The sequence below is a fragment of the Podarcis erhardii genome (genome assembly GCF_964252035.2).
Source record: "Podarcis erhardii genome assembly, chromosome: 3".
Lineage (NCBI taxonomy): Eukaryota > Metazoa > Chordata > Lepidosauria > Squamata > Lacertidae > Podarcis > Podarcis erhardii.
In genome coordinates, this window is record NC_138507.1 from 51,435,869 (window position 1) to 51,458,074 (window position 22,206).

At 39.7% G+C, this 22,206-nt stretch overlaps 2 protein-coding genes across 7 annotated transcripts in view; both read left to right on the forward strand.

Annotated features, from left to right (window-relative positions):
* Nucleotides 1-18,837, forward strand: part of LOC309339316 (uncharacterized protein) — a 55,693-nt gene extending 36,856 nt beyond the window's left edge. Inside the window, exons 3-7 of one of the 6 annotated variants that reach the window (XM_081857527.1) lie at nucleotides 5,042-5,126; nucleotides 9,034-9,122; nucleotides 9,377-9,433; nucleotides 9,675-9,795; nucleotides 10,883-11,121. In XM_081857527.1, the coding sequence (XP_081713653.1) occupies nucleotides 5,096-5,126; nucleotides 9,034-9,122; nucleotides 9,377-9,433; nucleotides 9,675-9,795; nucleotides 10,883-10,983 (399 nt within the window). In that variant the 5' untranslated portion in view covers nucleotides 5,042-5,095 and the 3' untranslated portion in view covers nucleotides 10,984-11,121. Of the gene's footprint in view, nucleotides 1-120; nucleotides 229-5,041; nucleotides 5,127-9,033; nucleotides 9,123-9,376; nucleotides 9,434-9,674; nucleotides 9,796-10,882; nucleotides 11,122-18,698 lie in introns of those variants that run through there. The other 5 variants (XM_081857526.1, XM_081857530.1, XM_081857528.1 and 2 more) reach the window with 5 other exon arrangements.
* Nucleotides 18,838-19,061: 224 nt separating this feature from the next.
* ARMC2 (armadillo repeat containing 2) overlaps nucleotides 19,062-22,206 on the forward strand; it is a 30,509-nt gene continuing 27,364 nt past the window's right edge. The window contains exons 1-4 of the mRNA XM_081856986.1: nucleotides 19,062-19,164; nucleotides 20,339-20,594; nucleotides 21,158-21,230; nucleotides 21,920-22,091. Of these exons, the coding sequence (XP_081713112.1) occupies nucleotides 19,152-19,164; nucleotides 20,339-20,594; nucleotides 21,158-21,230; nucleotides 21,920-22,091 (514 nt within the window). The 5' untranslated portion in view covers nucleotides 19,062-19,151. The remainder of the gene's footprint in view (nucleotides 19,165-20,338; nucleotides 20,595-21,157; nucleotides 21,231-21,919; nucleotides 22,092-22,206) is intronic.

Sequence of the window (22,206 nt, forward strand, 5' to 3'; positions counted from 1 at the left end):
TTTTGCAGGGGCACCATGGGTGTAGCCAAGTGGTGGGGTGGCAGCTGCCCCCCTAGATCAAGTAAAACAATAGAAATACTTAACTAACTGATAAATCACATCAGTTCTGCCCCCCCCAAGGTCTTGCCCCTCCTAACAAAAATCCTGGCTACGCCCATGAGGGGCAGAGGATTTAAAGATCTGTTCAAGGAGAACCCTCTGAAAGCTTATTGCAGCTATCTTCAAGTAGAAGATCTCTAATAAACAAGCTTGACCTCCATTACTGTCATGGAAGACTTAGTGGACATTCAAGTCAAGAATTGCCCCGCTCAAGCAGAATGCAGCACCAACAAAAAGCAGAAAAAATGGTGCTGATTTGCAAAATTGAATAAACATTATATGCAAATGTATAAATAACTATTGATATCTGAGCTATACTGCCACTAAACATGGAGGCTCAATTCATTTATTAGTAGCATCAAATAGCCGGCACTGCCTGCAAATTTGTAGAAACCACACAATACAGTATAGTAATTTTTAAATGTGATTTGTGAGTTTGGGCCCATCATGCCAAAAACACTCTCTTTTTGCGTTTTTATGCCTGCTATATCTGATTCTGTCTTATAACTTTTTGTTATATTCATGAGACTTGCCTTTTAATCAGTGTTTTTGCAGCTGCAGTGTGCCAATATGGCAGTATATTTTAAAGAAGGGTCCTTGTATAACCTTTGCCATATTTGGTATATGTCATAGTCTTGTAATGTTCTGCATAGAGTTTTCTATAATATTCATTATATTATACCCTGAATTCCCAGGTAAGATCCTCCCTCTATTGTGTGGGCAGGTAATCCCTCCCCCACCTGGCCTGATCTCCTTGGCAACGCTTCCCCCAGGTGGGATTGGACAACTGACTGGGGTAGGCGGAGACCTCCAGGTATCCCACCTGAGGGAAGGCAAAGCCAAGCCTATGCTGAATGGAGCCGCTCCAGATCCAGGGGCTGCGCGCGTCCACGCAAAGGTCGCCCCCCGTTTTATGCGGGGAGCGGTCATTGTGTGGCTACACTGGTGTTTTAAAAGTATACTCTCTAAACAACAACAGCAACAAAGTAGCCTTTGTTCGCCATTGCAGATTTATGGTACAATAGACTGCATTTAATTCATAAGAAATGCAGGAATTGAACATTTTGGAATGAGATTTGGGTCTCAGACTTTGTAAATAAATGACAGTTATATGGCAGAAATAGGCAATTTCTTCAGCACTTAAAATCATGCAGAAAACCCATTAAGCCTGATGGCTGTTTCTTCAATTTGCTAATTTTTGTTTTTCTGCAATACAGTTTTGTGTGCATTTGGTAGACAGCATCATTTAGCTGGCATAGAAGAGATATCATAAATTCCACAGTTTTTATGTCAAGTATGATCAGACATGAACCAAACTATATGCCAAATGCGAAGCAGATCCCATATTTTAATGCTTGGAATAAGGTATAATCAGCAGTTACATAACTGATTATCTTACTCTGGACACAGCATTGCTTACTGTTGGAAGAACATTGCAAATCTTCATTATATATGCTAGTGGCATGTACGTGAGTCACTTAATTTTTCACTATTTTTATGTATTAATTGCATATGTATTTAAATCATCCAAAGGGCCTGAAATATGTGTATTGTCTTTTTAAACCTCCCCTTTATCCCCACAACATTTCACACAAAGCACATAGTTAAAGTTTGGAATTAGCTCTCAGAAGATGCCTTTTAAAAAGGGTTATAGACAGATACATGAAGGAAAAGGCTGCTATCAGTGGTTACAGCCCATGATGGTTAAGTTCTACCTCCAGTGTCTGAATGGCAGTTTCTGGGAACTGCAAGTTCCAGCAGAATGATGTTGTGCTCAGGTCCTGCTTACAGGCGTCCCATAGGTATCTTCTCATAGGCTAGACTTTTTATGTTTTTGCGAGGTAGGTTAAGAATGGGAGATTGTAGCTTGCCGCAGCCAGCCAGCCAGCCAGTGAGATTGATATCTGTTGAATATTACACCTTAATTTTATCCTTGCTCCAACAAGTTCAGGGCAAGTTCTCTCCCTCACTGAATCCTTAACATAACGCGGTGAGTGCAGTTAGTCTGCAAGACTGTGAGTGGCCCAGGGTCACTCAGTGAACTTTATAGCTGAGTGAGGATTTCAACCTAGGTCACCCTAGTCCAAAACTCTGCCTGCTGCAGGGCACCGTACTGTACACTGCACAAGTCCTCTCAGAAGGCAAGAATGATTCCTGCAAAAAGATCAGGAATGGATTCCCTAGTAGACATTTTTGAGTGTACATGGGCCTTCTGTGTTAATTGCAAAAAGAAATGTCTCTTAAGCCATCAGAAGTCTGGGAGACACAGCTCTTGCTAGTGGGAGACTTAAAATACCCAAAATGCCCCTAAAGCCACATGAACAAACATTTCTTCTACCTGACAATCCTGTGATTGGAGAAAGGCTTTTCTTTCTTTCTCCAACCATTTTCAAGACAAAGAGCTCAAAATAATAACCTTTGTGCTTCATTTTGAACTAAAAGCATCTTCTTCTAGCACCCTACAGAGATGATTTATTCATGGAACGGCATAATAGGTAAGAGTAAAAATAGTTGAGGTGCCCTTTTGGCTTCAGTAAAAAAATAAAAATCAAATTAAATTGCATTTAAAAATAACTACTTTGACATTTAGTTTAGATAAATACTTTACCCTTCCCTGGCACCAGTCCTTCAGTTTAACTGAAACATATGCTGCTTCCATTTACATTATCTCTCCATCAAAGCAGTTCACATCTCCACTTTTAGAAATTATACAAACCACAGAGACATTTGAAGAGCCTGCTTCTTCCATAATGCACAGACTTTAATATTTTGCCACTTCTATTACTGCCTTTTAAAAAATGGCATTTCCAGCAATTTAGTGACTATGCTGGTTGCAGCAATCAAGAAGATTTGGTTTGGTTTGGGCTGTGATACTTTTAATGTGAAAGTACTTTAAGCTTTTGTATCCCACAGTATTATATTTTTCTGGTTCTGGAAGGTCAGGATTCTAGTTTGAATTCCAAATTGCAGAATTCCAGCTTGAACTGGTGGTAAGTTACCCGGTATGTTACCAAAGGTTGCCATGGACTAACACACATGTGGCAACCTACAGGCCACACACAATCATAAGGAAACCTGCAGCCTCTGTGGGTGCCTTGCTACTCACCAACATTCCTTCCATTAGTGAATTTTGATGCCTCCCCAGTGGGTTTATGCTGAAGCCCACCCACCTCCCTCCCCGTATAAATCATGCTCCTTACCACCTGCCAAAGTGGCATTTGGTGGTCTTGGGGCAGTGGGGAAAGAATGTGAGATTAGAGATGGCAAGCCATTCATCTAGGACTACTGAGACCAATTGGTGCTTATTATATTTTAAAATTAGTTATTATTTGAAAAATAGATATTAGAGTGCAGTAGGAACAATTAACACTGTGAGGGAGCTTTTAACGGGAGCAGCATAGGGCATCAATATTCCATATATTTGCCCTGGTTATTTTTTAAAAAATGTAATATGTACTATTTGCAAACAGCCAAACTAAGCAACATATTGTTAAGAATTTCGGCAAATCATTGAAGATAATAATGCCATGGGACTATGTTGGTTTTTCCAAATGACATGTAACCTGCCTTTCACCATGCAACTTCTTTTTTAAATGGCCCACACTATTAATTTTTGACCAGGCTGTTTAACAACAGATATCTGTTTATATTGCATGGCATCTAGCAGGACTGACTATTCTGGTTGTATTTTTTTTTTTTTTTTATTTCCATAAGCAAGCACTAAGGAATTGCCTGAGAGCAAACTTTATACTTCAACATCTTTGCCTTGCAGCAAGTGATAACTTCAGAAAAGGCAAATAAATCTTCCCATTGTCCTGTCCTCATTCTCTGACTCCAGTAACTGCTCTTGTCTCACTGTAAAATTTGCCATGGCAGGTTACCTACTTGATTTGTCCACTGCACTTGAAGTGGTTGCTAAAAATAGTTATTCTCAGCCTGTCTTCTCTGTCAGTAAATGCATCCCCCACCCCACCCCTGTCATTAGGAAAATACACGAAGATCTACAAAATGAGTCGATGAGGACTGGATTCATCAGCTAGTAACCATATGGTCTCACTCTAAATATAGAGTGATGATAATCAAAAGATTATGTGATGGGAGTCATTGCCTTAAAAATAAAGATAAAATACAATAAAAATAAAACACAACCACAAATAATCCTTACATCATTTTTGTCATCTTTATTTTATTATATGATGATATTACCAAAGACTTTTCTTAACTGGGTGGTATCCTTGCCAGTTTTATATTGTGTTTTTAACAATGAAATCTTATCTGATATACTTTTTAAATTTTATGATTGACCTGGCAGCCATTGTATGTTCACATGCACCATTTTAATTGGATAGTTCGTTTTTGCCAGCCACTTGGGATATTTTCCAGTAGAAAGATGGGTTATAAGCAATTGTAAAGGACCCCTGGATGGTTAAGACCAGTCTAATTCGACTGTTGGGTGCGGTGCTCATCCCCATATCCAAAATCCAGTGATTTAGCACCTCTACTAGGTGAACCAGAGGGTGCCATATAATGAGGTATGGGGGAAAGAGAAAGCTTCCTGCTCCATAATTGTATGAGGTTCTTGTACACAAAAAGGTCCGAAAAGGGTACAAGGTAGGGAGCAGAGATCGTTTGGGGAACAATTGAACATTTCACTAGTCCTAAAAGCTGCTTCATTTGTTATAATGTTTTTACACAGAAGAACCTTCTGTGTAGGAAATAATATAGGAAATATAAAGACAAGAACATTTCTGTTTCCATATAGTGTGCATGCATTAGGGAACCATGGCCATTTGTGGTTTCCTAGCACTTATATATACATGTGCAATGTGCAATATAAATCTATGAAACTGCTGGGGCAAGTTGTCCAGATATTTGGGTTGCAGCATCATCAGTATCGGGATGATACTCAACTCTACTTCTTGTTTCCATCTTCTGATTCCAGAGAGGGGAGGCTAATAAAATCCAAAACCAGTGTTTGGAGGTAGTTCTGGAATGGATGAGAGTCCGAAAACTGAGCTTGCAGCCAGGTAAAAGAGCAGTAGTGTAGCAGATTGTTTCATCATCATCATCATAAATTTTTATTTGTACCCCGCCCTCCCCGGCCGGAGCCGGGTTCAGAGCAGCTAACATCATATAAATAATATAATATCTATCTTTTTTTTTATAAATATTTATTAAAGTTTTTGAATACAAATACACAAATAATAAACAATCTTACATCCAACGCAACGTGGTTTCATCAATTCTTTGGACTCCCTCACGTCTCCCGCTCCCATTTTCATCGTAAAACGTTTTTCCAAGCAAATTATCAACTTGTTTACGGTCTTGTATCCACTCATTTAAATATAATCTAGCAATTCTCCAAAAAAAATTATGTTTTCTTTAATCTCACTTATCATCGAATTCAAATCTAATTTAGTGGTGGCCAATTTTTTATAATCTAGCATCCTTCTTAACTTTCAACCAAGTTACAATGTTTTTGTAAATACATCTTAAATTTCTTCCAATCTTCTTCAATCCTCTCTTCTCCCAGGTCTCGGATTCTGCCAGTCATCTCGGCCAGTTGCATATAGTCCATCAGCTGCATCTGCCACTCTTCCAGTGTGGGTAGATCTTGAGTTTTCCAGTTTTTAGCAATGAGTATCCTTGCTGCCGTTGTTGCATACATAAAAAATGTTCGATCCTTCTTTAACACCTTCTGGCCGACAATACCCAGGAGGAAGGCCTCTGGTTTCTTAGTGAAGGTATACTTAAATACCTTTTTCAGTTCATTATATATCATTTCCCAGAAGGCCTTCACCTTAGGGCATGTCCACCAGAGGTGAAAGAATGTTCCTTCATTTTCTTTACATTTCCAACATTTATTATCAGACGAATGGTATATTTTGGCAAGTTTAACTGGGGTCATGTACCATCTATATATCATTTTCATTACATTTTCCTTCAGAGCATTACAAGCGGTGAAATTCAACCCAGTGGTCCATAACCTTTCCCAGTCCTCAAACATGATGTTATGCCCAATGTCCTGTGCCCACTTTATCATAGCCGATTTAACCATTTCGTCTTGTGTATTCCATTTTAACAGCAAGTTATACATTCTAGATAGTACCTTAGTCTTTGGTTCTAACAATTCTGTTTCTAATTTCGATTTCTCCACCTGGAACCCTAACTTTTTGTCATTTTTAAAAACTTCTTTAATCTGAGCGTAATGTAACCAGTCTCGCACTTTATCCTTCATTTTCTCCAAACTCTGCAATTTCCAATTGTCTCCATCTTTTTCTAATATTTCCCAATATTTTGGCCATTTGGCCTCCATATTGGGTCTTTTTCGGGCCTTAGCTTCCAGAGGCGAAAGCCACCTCGGAGTCTTGTTTTCCAATAAGTCTTTGTATTTTGTCCAGACATTAAATACTGCTTTCCTAACAATATGGTTCTTAAAGGCCTTATTGATCTTAACTTTGTCGTACCATAAGTATGCATGCCAACCAAAAGCATTGTTGAAACCTTCCAAATCCAGTACGTCAGTGTCCTCGAGAAGTAGCCAGTCTTTTAGCCAGCAGTCTTTTAGCCAGTCTTTTAACTATATCTATAGTTGTTGCTAGGTAGGATTATACTCCCTCTGAAGGACCAATTGCACAAACGTGTTTTCCTGGATCCGGTGCTAACTGGAGAAGCTCAGTTGGTGGCAGTTTTACCAATTTAGGCTGGTATGCGAGGTGCAACTGTATCTGGAGAGGCCAAACCCTTCCTCAGTTATACAGATTGGACCACTGCAATGAACTGCACATGGGGCCACATTTTAAAATGGTTAAGAAAATTCAGCAGATCCAATTTCAGCTGCCTGAGTTCTGTTGGGACCTAAACTGTCACAGCATGTGGCACCATTACTGTACCAGCTATACTGATTAAATTGTAGCATTTCCATGCTTTAATAAAAGTGCTGGTTATGTTTTTTGAAGCTTTACATGTTTTGGGTCAAAGCTATTTAAAGAACAGAATCAATATGCCAGCAGTCTGAGGTTAACAATGGAGACTCTTCTGATTTGTCTACCACCAGAGGGTACAAGTCACAGGGCATTTTCTGTGGTAGCCCCCCAGCTATGGAACTCATTGTTAATTGGGTTCTTTCAGACTGCAATACTGCAGACTTTCCAGAAACATTAGGAGACTTGTCCCCCCCCTTTTTTGGTAGACTTTTTCTTGAAGGACAACTAATTTGGAGGGATTATTTTCTGCTGTTGGGATTGGCTATCTCAGTAACTTTGCATTGGCTGCATCTTTTACTAATTGTTGGTTTTTATTATTTTATCCATTAGTATTTTTGTGTGTGTGATTTGAATGTTTCATATATTATTGTTATTTGCTTGTTTAACTTTACATTCTTGTTTGCCACTTTGTGAGAAATGATCTAAAAGGCAGGATATAAATTTTAAAAGTAATAAATACAAAAATATTACACTCTCACATATGTCCTACACTGAAGGCACTTCTGTCAGGGAAAGCTTTGTATAGTGCAAGGCAAGGAAGCCTTTCAAAATGAATGATGATTGTAAAGTATTATTCAAAGTTTTCAGGAGCACTTTTTAATGGGATAATCTTTAACGCTTGTAATTCATAAAGTAATAAACAGCAGCTGAGATTGATTAATAGTCAAAGCAAATTTGAGGCATGTAATCAATCTCAACAATTGTTTATTGAAAATACTTTTCAAAGTGACAGAAACTGTTGGTTTTTCATAGTAAACTATAAGATTAAAAGTGGGGGTTGTTTATTTCCATTGGCAGGGTTCAGAACTCTGTTGTCTTTTGGGACTTCTTGGTTGGCTCAGATTGTATATTACAGGGAGTCACCTTTCTAGATACAACATTTATAACAGGGCAATACCTTTATTAAGTTCAATCAAAATGACACAAAATTGTGAGCAAACTTTTGAGTTCTTAGATGTTAAGTGAAACATCTAAGGGGAATAAAAAAGGTGCAAAGGCCTATCTAATCCAGTATCCTGTTTCAGCAACCAACCACATGCCTTTGGCTCAGACCTCATCAGTGTATATCTGAAGATGTTTGCCCCTGTGAACATCATTTTACATTTACCTATATGTAGGTGTCGCTTAGTGGCAGACCACATGGACTGCATGCAAAAGCTTCCAGGTTCATTCCCTGGCATCTGCAGGTAGGGCTAGAAAGACTGCTGTCTGAAACTCAAGGGAGCTTCCGCCAGTCAATACTGAGCTAGATATGGTCTGACAATATAACTCATGTTCTTATGTTATCATTTCAGACCTTAATCTGGGGAAGTTTTCTCCTTTTGACCTAGGTAGTGAAGCTGAAGGTTTTGTTCTTTGGATGAAGCCAGAGTTAGCTCAGATAGCTTTTGCAACATCATAAAGCTGCTTATGTAGGTGCGGGATTTTTGTTCTCTGTGGGCATCAGCAGAACACGCATAAGCCCGCCCCACCCTGTCACACCCCATTATGCCCCCGTTCTGCCCTCCTCTGGGTCCAAAAGGACGCACCCATCGGTGGTCGCATATCAGTTGAACACACACAAAATGGTTGCCAGCTGTACTAAGAATTATTATCTAGACCAGTGGTTCCCATTTGGTGGGTCACAGACCCAGGGGCTCCATGACACCATTCACATAAAAATGTGAATATCAGAGATATCAAAATTTTCAAAAGTAGTGGGTCCATGACTTGGCTTTTGAAAAACGGGGTCCGCAGTACTTAGCTAATTGGGAACCACTAGTCTAGACCCTTATTTCACTCAAGGAGATTTTCAGAGCCAACTGATATTTTGTGTCATTGGGTAAACTACAGAATTTTGCAAAATCTATTGTGATTTTGAAAACAATCAGCCTTAAATAGAGTACAGTTTTTAATGGCATGAACCTTACACAGATCTAACTGTAGACAATGTTGTGTGTAACCACAGGTTATTCCACGTGGAGAGTATTTTCATGGACGACAAAATATGCATCCAGCCAATTCAATGAGGCCTGCATGAACATTGTGATGCAGAGGGTAAGTTTATCCAGATGCACATCTGTGTCTACATTAGCTGGGACACTACTTCTAGGCATGAGTTTTTCTTACTAGATTTGGTGGGATTGGGGCAATGATCATATACTCCCCTATCTCACACTATGCTCCTGATTTTGTATAGTGGACAAGATAAACTGTCTTTAACATAGGAATGGTAAATCATGGTTAAATGCAAATTACATACTACACACTGTCCAGACCCTAAATTTCCTCCCTCATTGCCTTTGGTACAGGAACCCCAGATATGGAATAGGTTGCCCAGAGTCTTCTCTATTGTGGAGTGTTTTTTTGTAAGTGAATAACCTATCATTCACCCATATTTTTTCATTGTGTTTTGAGTCTGTGCTGCAAACTGTTTATACTGTCACTGTTGCAAGGTTTTCTATTTAACCTACTTTGCTGTCTTTTACTGCTTATTGTTGATTTTAATATGTGTTGTAATTTTTAATATTGCCTTGTTTGTAAGCCATCCAGGGATTATTTATTTATAAATGAAATTTGTGATTCCAAATCTTTCCCACTATTTTTCAGATGTCTCTGTCAATGAATGATATAGGGAGACCCACCACAGATTTTAGTCTCTTTTTTGACTCACGCCTCTATCAGCATGATGACACACTAGTTTGTAACTGTGCTGAAGCCATTGTTCAGGGTGAGTTTAAGGAGAAATTACATTTTCTAGAAATACTTTTTCCTTTGCAGCATTCCATACAATTACAAATAAGTCCCAGATCCTAATGTATGTTACTTGGTTTGATGACACATCCTAGTGTAGTCTGTTCTAGATGGATGAAGAAAGTATGTGTTTTTGAAGAAGGAACCTTTTTTACAAATTAAAAGAATGAGGTGCAAGGGATTTCAACCATTAAGACATGGCAAATAAAAATTACAAAGGGAAACAAAGCAGTGGAATAAAAATTAACTCTTGAACTTGACAACCTAAAGAATGGGGAGAATAAAAATAATGTGCATATGAAAAGAGTTAGAGAAGGAGCCAAGAAAGCTTAGTGACTTTTATACAAAAGTGGCTCAAAGAAATGTTAGATTATGATAATCATAGGGAAAAGGTTCGTGCTCATTATTTTGCCAGCATCATGGAACTAGATCCAGAGGTTTTGACTGGATGCTATATAGGTAAAGGAAAGGTTCTGGGGAGAAAGCCAGAGAGAACAATTAATTGTCCATTATGTGTCAGAAAATGACTTTTGGAAGTATTTTTGCCTTTTGATTCTTAAACCAAGAGGGGGACCAGAGAACAATGGAGCACCAAGAAAAATTAGTTCATTGCAGATGGAGTTTGATTTCCTTTGTGGTGTCTGCCTGCACAGGAAAAGAAAAAAGGAGGAATACAGATGAGAAGAGTCTTAAATATACAGAAAAATAATATATTTCTCTTTGTGAACTTGGTGACACTACATAGCCAACAGGGAAAACGTCTCCTAATTTCAGTACTGGTACAGTATTATAAAACCAGAATGACATATGAAAATGATTTTTCTTATATATCAGGTTATAATCCCAATCCAAACCACCTTTACTTGGAAGAAACTCTTCATTTCTTTTAATGGATTTTACATCCAAGTAGGTTGTTTAGGACTGAAGGCTTAGGTGCTAAAAAAGACAGGACTTTTTAAAGTGCTGGAAGCAGTATTGTTGAATTGCCATTGCACCACCCTACTTCCTTCTTTCTTTTTGTCCCACCATAGTTGTTGATCAAGCTAACTTTTCAGGTTATGTAGCACTTCCAGGGATGGGCTGGCCAATTTCCCCCTTTGGGGTGCAGCAGAAATTTTACCTCAAAAGGGATATTGTAGAGTTGGAAGAGGTTCAGCCACAATGATAAGGGTCTGGAGCAACTCCCCTAAGATAAAAGGTTGCAGCATTTGGAACGTCTTAATTTTAAAGAAAAGGTGAGCAGGAGTGGCATGATAGAAGTTTATAAAATTATGCATGGCATGGAGAAAGTGGATTTCCCACAGGTACCTTGTTGGCCACTGAGAACAGGATGCTGGACTATATGGGCCTTTGACTTGATCCATCAGGTTCTTCTTGTGTCCTTATGTTTATAATTATCTCTGTGAAAGAACCAGGTGGTGGACTATATATGCAATTTGCCTGATCCAGCAGGCTCTTCTTATGTTCTTATGTTTAGGTTGGTTAGGATGAAAAAGGCCAGATAGTCAAGCATAAGGGGACTAGGACCTGTGATGTGATGTTTTCCCAGTTAAGTAGTTGTAGTTTCATCACTTTCTGTATAAGGGGTTGCCTTATACTGAGACTTGTAAGTTTTTTGTTAAGAAGTGTTACTTTCTAGTTTTCCTCTGTCTCTCTCTATGCTCCTCCCCACTGTGTTTTATCTTGTCCAGGGCAGCCCTAAGTGACTTATAACCAACCAAGCAAGCAAACAGGGAAGCAAAACCCTCCACAAATACAGTAAAACAGTAAAACTGTGTGTGTGAAATACATTAAAAGCCCGCCAACCAATTCTAAAAGGCCACAAATACCGGTAGTTAAAGGCCAAACACCTGGTTATAGAGGAAAGTTTTTCATAGAATTATAGAACTGAAGACTTGGGACTCAGATGGTCATTTAGTCTGATTCCCTTCAATGCAGGAATTTTAACTAAAGCATCCATGACAGATGGCCATCCAGCCTCTGCTTTAAAACCTCCAATGAAGAAGAGCACCACCTTCTGAGGGAGTCATTTCTGCTGCTGAACAGCTCTGGCACCTAAAGATATGTAATGTCAGGAGTGCTCTGATGGTGTTTCCTGCTTGGCAGGGAGTTGGACTCGATGGCCCTTGTGGTCTCTTCCAACTCTATGAATCTATGATTCTATGAATGATGGCACCAAGTGAGCCTTATGCTTATTCACTTGTTCAGTTTCTTTCTCAACCTGATGGTTTGTGATTGTCTTACATCTTTGCATTGCAGTCTGCTGGTGCTGCTATTAAATGCAAAGTCAGTTCCTAACAAAATCTCATTCACCCATGATTCCATGGTGGATAAAAAGGCTGACCTAGCTTGTATTACTGAAAGGTGGCTTGACGAGCTGAGGGTATAGTTTCTCCTAGCTATGCCCTCCTACTTAAGTACTCAGTTCAGTATCAGAATAGAGTCATGAACTGGTGGCAGCAATGGAGGGTTTCTGTAGTCTCACTGTCTCCAGGCTTCTTGTCTGTTTGAGTGCAGTATGGAGTATATGTATCTTGTGTTGAGTGACCAGGACAGATTAGAAATTCTGCTGGTGAGTCACCTGACAGAGGTGGTATTGGATATGGTGTTGAAGATTCCCAGGATGCTTGTTCTGGGCTGGGGGGAACCTAGTTTTCATGCTAAGGTCACCAGGTCCTTGATGGCTCTGGGCGCCATTACAATCCTGAGCTATTCCAACATGGCTTTAGCCCAATACATAAAGCAAGATACACCTGATAGTTGTTTCTTGGCCACACAGGAGGATAGTAATCTGAAAATGGGGGATTTTGCATTATTATGATTGAACCACTTCCGGTTGAAATCTAGACTTGCATTTCCCCTCTGAATGCATGGGAGGTCTATTAATGTAATTCACACTCAGATGCTTATGGACACTGATGGACTCCAAAGGGCTTTTTGGGATCTTCTGATGAGCATGACAGGCACACTTGCCTTAGGTCTTTACATGTATGAAATAAATGTCAGTAAGGTCATAATGGAACCTCTTTATAAATGCCTCAGCTTTTATATGTTTTGGAATCTGACTGTGGAAGAAAAGCAAATAGAAATACAAAGCAAGGGGCCCAGAAATGACCATTGCTAAAAGGAGTTGTTTGGGGGAGAAAAGTCAAAACAAAGTGAGCTTGATTAATTTTCTGCATCACTTAGACTAAAAGCTGGTCAAAATAGGGCAGGAAAATCTTGTACAGCACAATTTTACTAAGAAGTCCTACTGAGTTCAGTGGAATTTACAATGTAATCCTATTCATTGTCTGCTTATAAGAATGTAAACTTGAGTCCTGCCGGATTAAACCGAAGCCCTTCCTACTCCAGCATAATCTAGAACCAAAACCCTGTCTAGAAGCACAGGTTCTGCAATAAATGCCCATCTGGAAGTACCTACCCTTTTCCTTTTAGCAAGCCCACTAATGATCTAGAGCCCTTGCCAGATCTGCAGCTGCTGCTATAATATTATAATATTATATAATATATCTGTAGATCAACATGGTTTCAAAGATTTAGGGTGTGAATTAGATCATTTTTGGGGGTCCCTTCCATCTCTGCAATTCTATTATTTAGGCTGAGTGACAGGGTTGCTGACATTATATATAAAAATGAAGCAATAATGTAACATATAAATCTTAGAGACGACATACAGGTAGAAAAAGTAGTCGTGATGTTACATATAAGGGTGTTGCAGTTATAGTGAGCAAGGAAGAAAAACAAACCAGTGCAATTAAGATGGGGCTAAAGTCTGTTGCGCCGGTCAAGCCATTGCTGTGGAAACCCCTAGTGAACTGATGTAAGGCGTGGGCACAGAGCTGACTTTGTAACACGATGCAGGGCAGAGTAACGATGCTGCCAGAGAACACTTCAGCAGAACCAGCGGCAATGTGGTGCCTATTTAAAGGTAAAGGGACCCCTGACCATTAGGTCCTATTTAGGTCCATTAGGCCTATTTAAGCTTGAGCGCTAATAAATGACTTCCCACCTAGCACAGTTAGCATGGACGAATACTACGGTGTCGTTTTTGCGGCAGAACAGCCCCGCCTTTCCCGCCTGCTCGCCCGCCAACATTTCGGGACAGGTTGCCGTATTGAAAAAACAACAACGCGGAACTAGCTGGAGAGGGGATAAGGGCAAATGCTTCGGCCGCTGCTACAGAGCATGCGCCGTTCTTCCGAGCATGCCCAGTACTGATGACGGAGGCGCCCGCTGCCTACTCTTACGGTGCACCGGTTGCGACGGGAGCAGAAAAGCAGCAGCGGCTGACGCGGCGACCGTCCTTTCCTCGCAGGTTCTCGGATACCTTTCTTCCCTTCAGTAGCTTGGAGGACACGGGGAGCCCAAGGTGTGGAGAGTTGGAGGAAGGGGGTAGCTAAGTAGGGTTTCTGCGCGCGCGCGTGTGGTTGCTATGGTGACCGAGGCTACCTGGTCGGTTCCCAGGGAACAGGATGCCGCCCGGAGCAGGAACTGCTAAGGACTTCCTGGCCTGACTGCCTAGATTCTCCTTCTATATACCTCCGTCCGTCTGTCTGTGTGAGTGAGTTACTGGACTTTTCCTGGGCTGCCAACCCTCTTGGCGGATGGCATCAGGGGTGCCCACCTGCACTCAAGCCTTGGACTGAGATTGAGGTTTGCTGGTGGTGGTTAGAAATGCATCTATTCCTAGAAGATACTAAAAGTTAAATAGGTAAATATGTAGAAAATGTAGCCTTAAAGACAAAAAGAACCACGCTGGTACCAACTCGGTTCTCTCTAGAACCGGCTTGTTGTGTGAATTGTTGTGAATAGCAAATACATAAATGCCTGTGCAAAAATATAATATGCATAAGGCTGCTGTGTCGGTCAGAAACCTAGAAGTAATTGTGAACCCAGCTATTTAAATCATGTGGTATTTCTTTGAAGCTGAGTTCCTGTTACAGTATAACTATATTGAAGTTATCCCACACTATCTGGCCTATATGTATATGGCTACTTCTGCTCAGGAAGTGTGTGTGTGTGTGTGTGTGTGTGTGTGTGTGTGTGTGTGTGTTTGTTTGTTTGTTTGTGTTTGTGTGTGAGGCAGGGGTGGTGGTTGTGAAAAGCCCCAGCTAGTAGATTCATTTAAATTCATTTAAAACAACTGTGGTGGGGAAGTTGTGCCAGCTGCACTGATTCTTCTGATTCCTTTGAAGTATCAATGATTGGTTCAGAAATAATCTGAATATCTCAAGTTACACCAGGCCTGAAAACTGTTATTTAAAAGAGTTTGGAAAACTGTGACAAATGAAGACAAAAGGTTGATCTTATAATTTGTTTGTAGTCTGGCTATCTTAAATTGGTCCCTAACTTATTGTGAACTTAATAATAATAATAATAATAATAATAATAATAATAATAATAATAAATTTTATTTATATCCCGCCCTCCCCAGCCGAAGCCGGGCTCAGGGCGGCTAACAATAATCAAATAATCAAATAATCAAATAATCAAATAATCACACATTCAAAATATTCATTATAAAAATTAAAATCAAATTAGTGGCAATCGATTAAGCAATATTCTGTGCAGGTTAGGCAACTGAGTGCTTGTTGGGTAACCAATTTTTTAAAAAAATGTATATAGAAGTTTGTAATAATCTAAAACACACACTCCAAATACAGTGCAACAAGCACATGTTTACTTTCAGGATATAGGAATGCAAGGGTATCCATTTGTAGAGGAAGGAGGAGAAGAAATGGGCATGCTCAATAGCAGTTTATAGTTATTTATTAACTTATTTGTTTAAAACCATTTATATCCCTCTCTCCCTAAGGGTATTAGAGTGGCATACACTAAAACACTAAAATATATAAAAAGTAAGTATTCTGGAGGGTGGGGAGATTAGAATTGGGTGGTGGTATATGCTTTTAGAGTTAAAATAAACTCCCTTCCTTGGACTATACTGGTATGTTTCAGAATGAAAGAAAGGGGAAAGGGACACGCCTAATATTTTCCAGCATCCTCACCCCTGCTATTAAAAAAAGAGAGTTGAGAATAAATCAAGGCAAGTAGGAAGCCCTAAACCTAAATCCTCTAGTGCTACATAGACAGTGATAGCCAGGGGTGTACCTAGGTGTTGGTAAGGTTGGCCCTGCCAAGGGCCCAGGTTAAGGGGGGCGTATGAATCACACCCTTCCACTCTGACTCCATCATAGCAGGCCTGTAGGGCCTCCTCTCTGGCCAGCTGGCAGCACTATTAGCTTCTTGCCTGGGGTGCAAGGGGGCCTAAGTATGCCTCTGGCAACGGCCTTAGGGGGGCTTCAACAGAAGAAAAACAAATTTCATCCTTCCTCTCCTGAATTCCCTTCCTGAGACCTGATCAGCACGATTCTTTGTGAGTTTTTAATCTTTTCGAATCACTGGGGGGAAAGCAGCTCTGATGTGCTGCTAACTTTTATTTTTCCCTCAGAATTCAGATTAGTCTTTATTTCAAAGACATGATGGTTCTTCCAGTGTAGGAATGCCATTCAGATTAAGGATATGTGGCTCCTTCATTATTCAAATAAAACATAAAACACAAATACTGAAGGAGCATGTTTTTAATAATGTGTGTTTTATTATTTTTGAGGGAATTATGCCATATCCTACGAATAAATCATAACTTTTTCATTATGAGCAGAGTTGGTCAAAATGTGGTAAGTGAGGAGACAGGAATTTTTTTTTTTTTTGTAATAAAATTCTGTTTGCAGGCTTGACTATGGCTCTGCAATCAACGCCTCCATCATAAATGTGCTTGTAAGGCAGACAATTTAAGATCGAAAGGAGATTTGATTGAAACTTAATTAGAACCTGTCATGGGCTATGCTTCTGCTACAGTACAGAATGTATTCATGTCTCCCAGGTTGCCAGTTACTTAATTAAAAGAGAGCAAATATTAAAATCCAATAAATGGTATATCTCTAGAGCAAAATGTAAGGATTTTAAAGTAGAAGGAAATGACTCATTCTTCAAAGACTGAGACCAGCGACATAGGAATTGTTAAGGTGTTCTAAAACTTTACAGTGCAACAGGGAGTATAATAGAAATTGAAACTGAAAGATTTTGTTTCTGTTTATATTCCTGTCGCAAACTTAATTTATCATTTGATTATAGCACTTATTTAATTAAAATATAACCTACTGTTAGTACTTACAAGCCAAAATCATGACTCCAGCTTGGAGTTTGTGATAGAAGAGAAGAAACAAAAATGAAACATAAACAAAAACAACTCACAAAAAATATACGTATCTGATGCAATTTTCCAGATTAGAAAATTGGTTTGTTTGTTAATCTACTCTAAAAATTTGTATAGTTCACTCATCATTTTAACTCTCATGACTTCCTCAAAGGAACCCTGGGTATTGTAGTTTGGTGAGATAGCTAACAATTAATGGAAGTATGTGAAGTTTACTGTCCACATCAAATGACAGTATGGATGAGCCCAAAGCCAAACCATAGCTTAGCCCCAGATAGCACAGCAGCAGCAGGATTGGATGAGGAGTACAGCAGCTGGGATCTTCACTTCAGAAGCCCACATGCTGAGCCATGGTTGATGTGTGAACTGGGTTACCATATACTGAATTGTATTTTCACATACATACATACATACATACAAACATACATACATCTAACAGTTATAGAAAAGTCCGTGTAACTACTGAAATAAAAACTTAACACTTAAAAACTTTAAAAACTTAAAACTTTGTTGGCACAGCCTATGGTTCTGAAAAGGTCTGGCAGGAAGTTCTTCCTGCCAATAAATCCCTCCAGCTTGCTCAGTGTTCAATGAATGTGTAGTTTCCCAGCTGCATTTTCCGCATGTTGAATTTCAGAGGCCAGTTGGCATACCTAAGAGCAGTAGTTTTCAGCCTATTCCATTGAAGGTTTCTCAAAAGCTTTTAAAATGATTTCTAAGTGAGAAAAGGGACACGGGTGGCGCTGTGGGTAAAACCTCAGCGCCTAGGACTTGCCGATCGCATGGTCGGTGGTTCGAATCCCCACGGCGGGATGCGCTCCCGTCGTTCGGTCCCAGCGCCTGCCAACCTAGCAGTTCGAAAGCACCCCCGGGTGCAAGTAGATAAATAGGGACCGCTTACCAGCGGGAAGGTAAACGGCATTCCGTGTGCTGCGCTGGCTCGCCAGATGCAGCTTGTCACGCTGGCCACGTGACCCAGAAGTGTCTGCGGACAGCGCTGGCTCTAGAGTGAGATGAGTGCACAACCCTAGAGTCTGTCAAGACTGGCCCGTACGGGCAGGGGTACCTTTACCTTTACCTAAGTGAGAAAAGCCATAATAGCAGACCAACCTCTTTGAGAAACCTGCATTCACCTGCCAGTCATCCACTGTACATTAAAGAAGTACAGAGAAATCAAGTGTGTGTATGCATGTGTGAAGTAGGTTCCAGTTACTGTTCAGTAAGAAGCTTGGATTCTTTGAAAGAATGTAATACTGTAATGGCTGTGGAGTTTGTGCTTAAAAAGAAGTGGTTTGGAAAGAAGCACATTACGCAAAGTCCTGAGAAGTTTTTTCTAGAAGTCAAACTGCCATGCCTTTTTATGCAGAGGAGGCAACAAATTAACAATAAATATTCTGGTTAGATTTTTGATGGTTATCTACAAAGAAATTGAGTTGGCATGTTGCCTTAAGCTGCATAAATGTGGAAGAAATCTTTCATTGAGATATGGACTGTCTGGAGCTTGCATTTTTTAAGTTGATGATCTGTCTTGTGTAGGATATTAGTGTTTGTTCTTTTTGGCTGTAGTTTCGGTTTACATTTTCTATTAGAACAATCCCTAGATAGCACTGATAACTTGTCTTGTTTGTTTTGACAGTAAATGTTTTCTTTTTATCATTCAGATCCTGCTGTGATATCATCATTGTAGTATTTACCACATCTTCAGCTTGTGGGTGTTTATATGGTTATTTAATGAAGTTTTCTATGGAGTCAGGAAACTGTTGTGTTTGGCCCTGAAAGTGCATAGCAGTGAATCCTTTGGTGAGTATCTTTTGTGCATATGTTTGTGTGACTTCCTTCCCGCTGGTAAGTGATGTTCTGTGCTCACTGTACTTCTCCATTGTTTCTTTGCCATTAATAATAAAGCAGTAGGATAATAATCATTGGCACTTCAGTACTGCAAGGAAGCTTGAGTTATCTGAGAGTGCCTTTCTCTCCCAGGTTCCAAAAGTTGCGTCTTTGAATGGGCTAATCCACATAGGCTCTAAAGTTGTGGGAAAGTGGGATCACAACCACCTGGCCCATTAGCTGAGTGTGTCTGGCCTGCCTTAGTCCCCCAGTAATGCAGCTACCACATGCATAATGCAGGTAGAAGTTGTAAAATGTAAAGTTATAAATTGTATACTGACAGAAGTTAGAAAATCACACAGGAGATACTCTGACATAGTTCAGATGGAATATCCAGGACACTTTCCAAAATGGCCTTAAATGTATGTTGGAAGTCCTCCAGGAGACCATAGAGTTTAAATACTGCTCTTCTACTCTGATCAACAACCACCCCACATGCATACCAATAGCTCCCAATAACACCCCAAGGGGATTTTTCAAATTTGGTTTATTATCCAGGATTCTTTGCTGAACAAGAAGAAAATGTTCAGTAAGCCTTACTACAGAAATGCACTGAAAAGACAAAAAATATCCAGCTTGTCATCCTATATAAACAATACACTGTAGACAAAATGCCCTCTTCAACATCACATAAGTATTACTTTCATGTGTGTATTAAGCTCATCTTACATCTTACCATGGGCCGCATATAACACTGCAAATAAATATTTTAGATTCTGAAAGCAATAATTTATTATTGTTATTATTGCATTTATTTAAAGCAGTCTTATCTGATGGGCAAGGCTATGCTGTGCATAGGTTCTGTGAATTTAGAGATTGTCTGACATAATGTTTTACAGTGGTACCTCGGGTTAAGAACTTAATTCGTTCCAGAGGTCCGTTCTTAACCTGAAACTGTTCTTAACCTGAAGCACCACTTTAGCTAATGGGGCCTCCTTCTGCCACCGCGCCGCCGGAGCACGATTTCTGTTCTAATCCTGAAGCAAAGTTCTTAACCCGAGGTAATATTTCTGGGTTAGCGGAGTCTGTAACCTGAAGCGTATATAACCTGAAGCGTATGTAACCCGAGGTACCACTGCATTTCGTAATGGTCTTGATGCTTTAAGGGTGCATTTGCACTTGCATGTGCTGCTGATTACTTTAATTGTATCAGGAAGTAACACAAATATATCAATAATAGCAGAAACAAAGCAGCACTGGAGAATCCTGCAGCAGAATAGCTTCTGCTGCCATGCAGACTAGACTGACCATGCTAATCTGTGGTGCAGACAGATGGCTGAGCAGCATGAACTAATGACCAATGCAGTGGGAAACACAGGGATTAGATGTTCATCAGAGTGTGATCTGAACCTTGAAATACTGACATTGCAAACAAGTTTCTAGAAGTTTTATATTTCCTATCTCTTCTGCACAGTGTTGGAGTACTTACTGCAAACTCATTTCTATCAAAAAATGAAGCCCTCAAAGAACAAAAATGTAGAATATTCAGAAGGTTTCTATAAGCCCCCATTAGCTGTCCAGAAGACCAGTGCTGAGATAATAAATGAAGCACGAAATACACTAAGGATTTTAAGGACTCAAAGACCGTTCACACCAAGGGAGGAGCAAAGGAAGCTTTTTGGATCTGCGTCTTCAAGAACACCTGAAAATAGACCACCTTCTGCTTTTAGGTATGGGGTTTTGGAGGGAAGGGCTATTATCTCCCATGCTTCCTGCTGTATGGATGTAGCTGATAAGAAGTTTGGCTAGAATTAACTGAAGTGTTTCTGACAACTTTTAAAAGGAAAAGAAGTATTCACTGTCAACCCAAAACTATTATTAGGTTTAATGTGTAGGAAGCTGAAGCACCTCTCATTTGCTTTCTGGATGTGTCATCTCCTGCTCTTGTTGATTTTGACATTCCCAAAGGAATTGCTTCTAAAAGAGAAGCAATATCACGATATGGATTGCCATTACAGCTGCTCAGTAGCCAGCATAGAGGGGACTCGGAATAAGGCAGCATTATTCCTTGTGCCATTAAGTAGAATAGGCACCATGGCATATAACTAGCCCCTTTGTTTTCTTTACATCTTCTCTAACCTGTGTTTTGTTTTGCATTCCAAAAAGCGATTTTCAGTAAAGCAATTTGGCAAAGGTAGAATTTTCACTCCATTAGTATGTACATAGAAAGTACTTTGTGAAGAAAAACATGTTATCTACACATTTAATTAATATGTTCTGTTTTTCATTCCAGTCTCCATGCTTCCAGCTTTGAATGGGTTGAATCAAGGCCTGTCTCTTGTGCACGTCTAAGCCCACTGGACCATGTATGTATTATCTTTTAGCAGGGCTTTGTGTATTCTGTGCTCCATTAAAATTATGTGCCAAGAAAGACTGCATTCTGCAAACTTAATGCAGACTGACACTTAAGGCCACTTTCCATCACTTAAGTATTTTTCAGCTGCCTCTCTGGCTCCTTAGGTCTCTGCAAGCATTTCTTACACAGCACAGGAGGAACTTGCTTTTTACAATTAGATTATCAGGAAAGTGAATTTATGCCCACTACCACATTCGGTGCTTTTTCTGTAGTCCCATGGAACTGTGGCATATTCCTAGTCCTATCCATTGGAAGTAAAATTACAGAGGCTGATACTGAAGCATCCATGTCTTGCTTCTCCCCACCCCCCTTCTTTCCAAAACCATCTTTGGAAATGTGTGTAAATAAGTTTTGTGGCATTTCACTACAGTGGTCTGTAACAAAAATACCCTTCGGAGTATTTGTTCCTTTGTGAATTCACTTAAGACCTCTGAGTCAGCTCCTGTTATTTACCAGGAAGATAAAATGAAGTAGTAAACAGACTGGCTTAAGTTTAGTGGAACTTCTTGCTCAGGGAAAACTATTATGAGAAGAAATTTGTCAATAAATAGATTATGGCAAGACCCATAATGTTAATAACCTCCGTCTTCTGATTCTTACAAGTGCCTGCATGTTAAATTAGATCTTTTCTTGTAACAGAAGCCAAAGTTGCTGTCATCACCCAGGAATAATGAGGAGCATCATATTTCACCTCCTAAATCACCAATAGATTCAGAGGAAATTAGGAGAATCAGCAATGCTCGTGCCCGTTTGTTTAGAACCGCATCTCATGGAAACCTTCTCCCAGATAAAATACTACTTCCCAATGAGAGTAAGAATGTTTCTATTTAATCCTTTTTACCAAGCTTTTGTAAGAACTCAATTACTGTATAAAATATATTAAAGTCAGCCTAACTGAACAATTGGATTTCATAGAGTCATAGAGT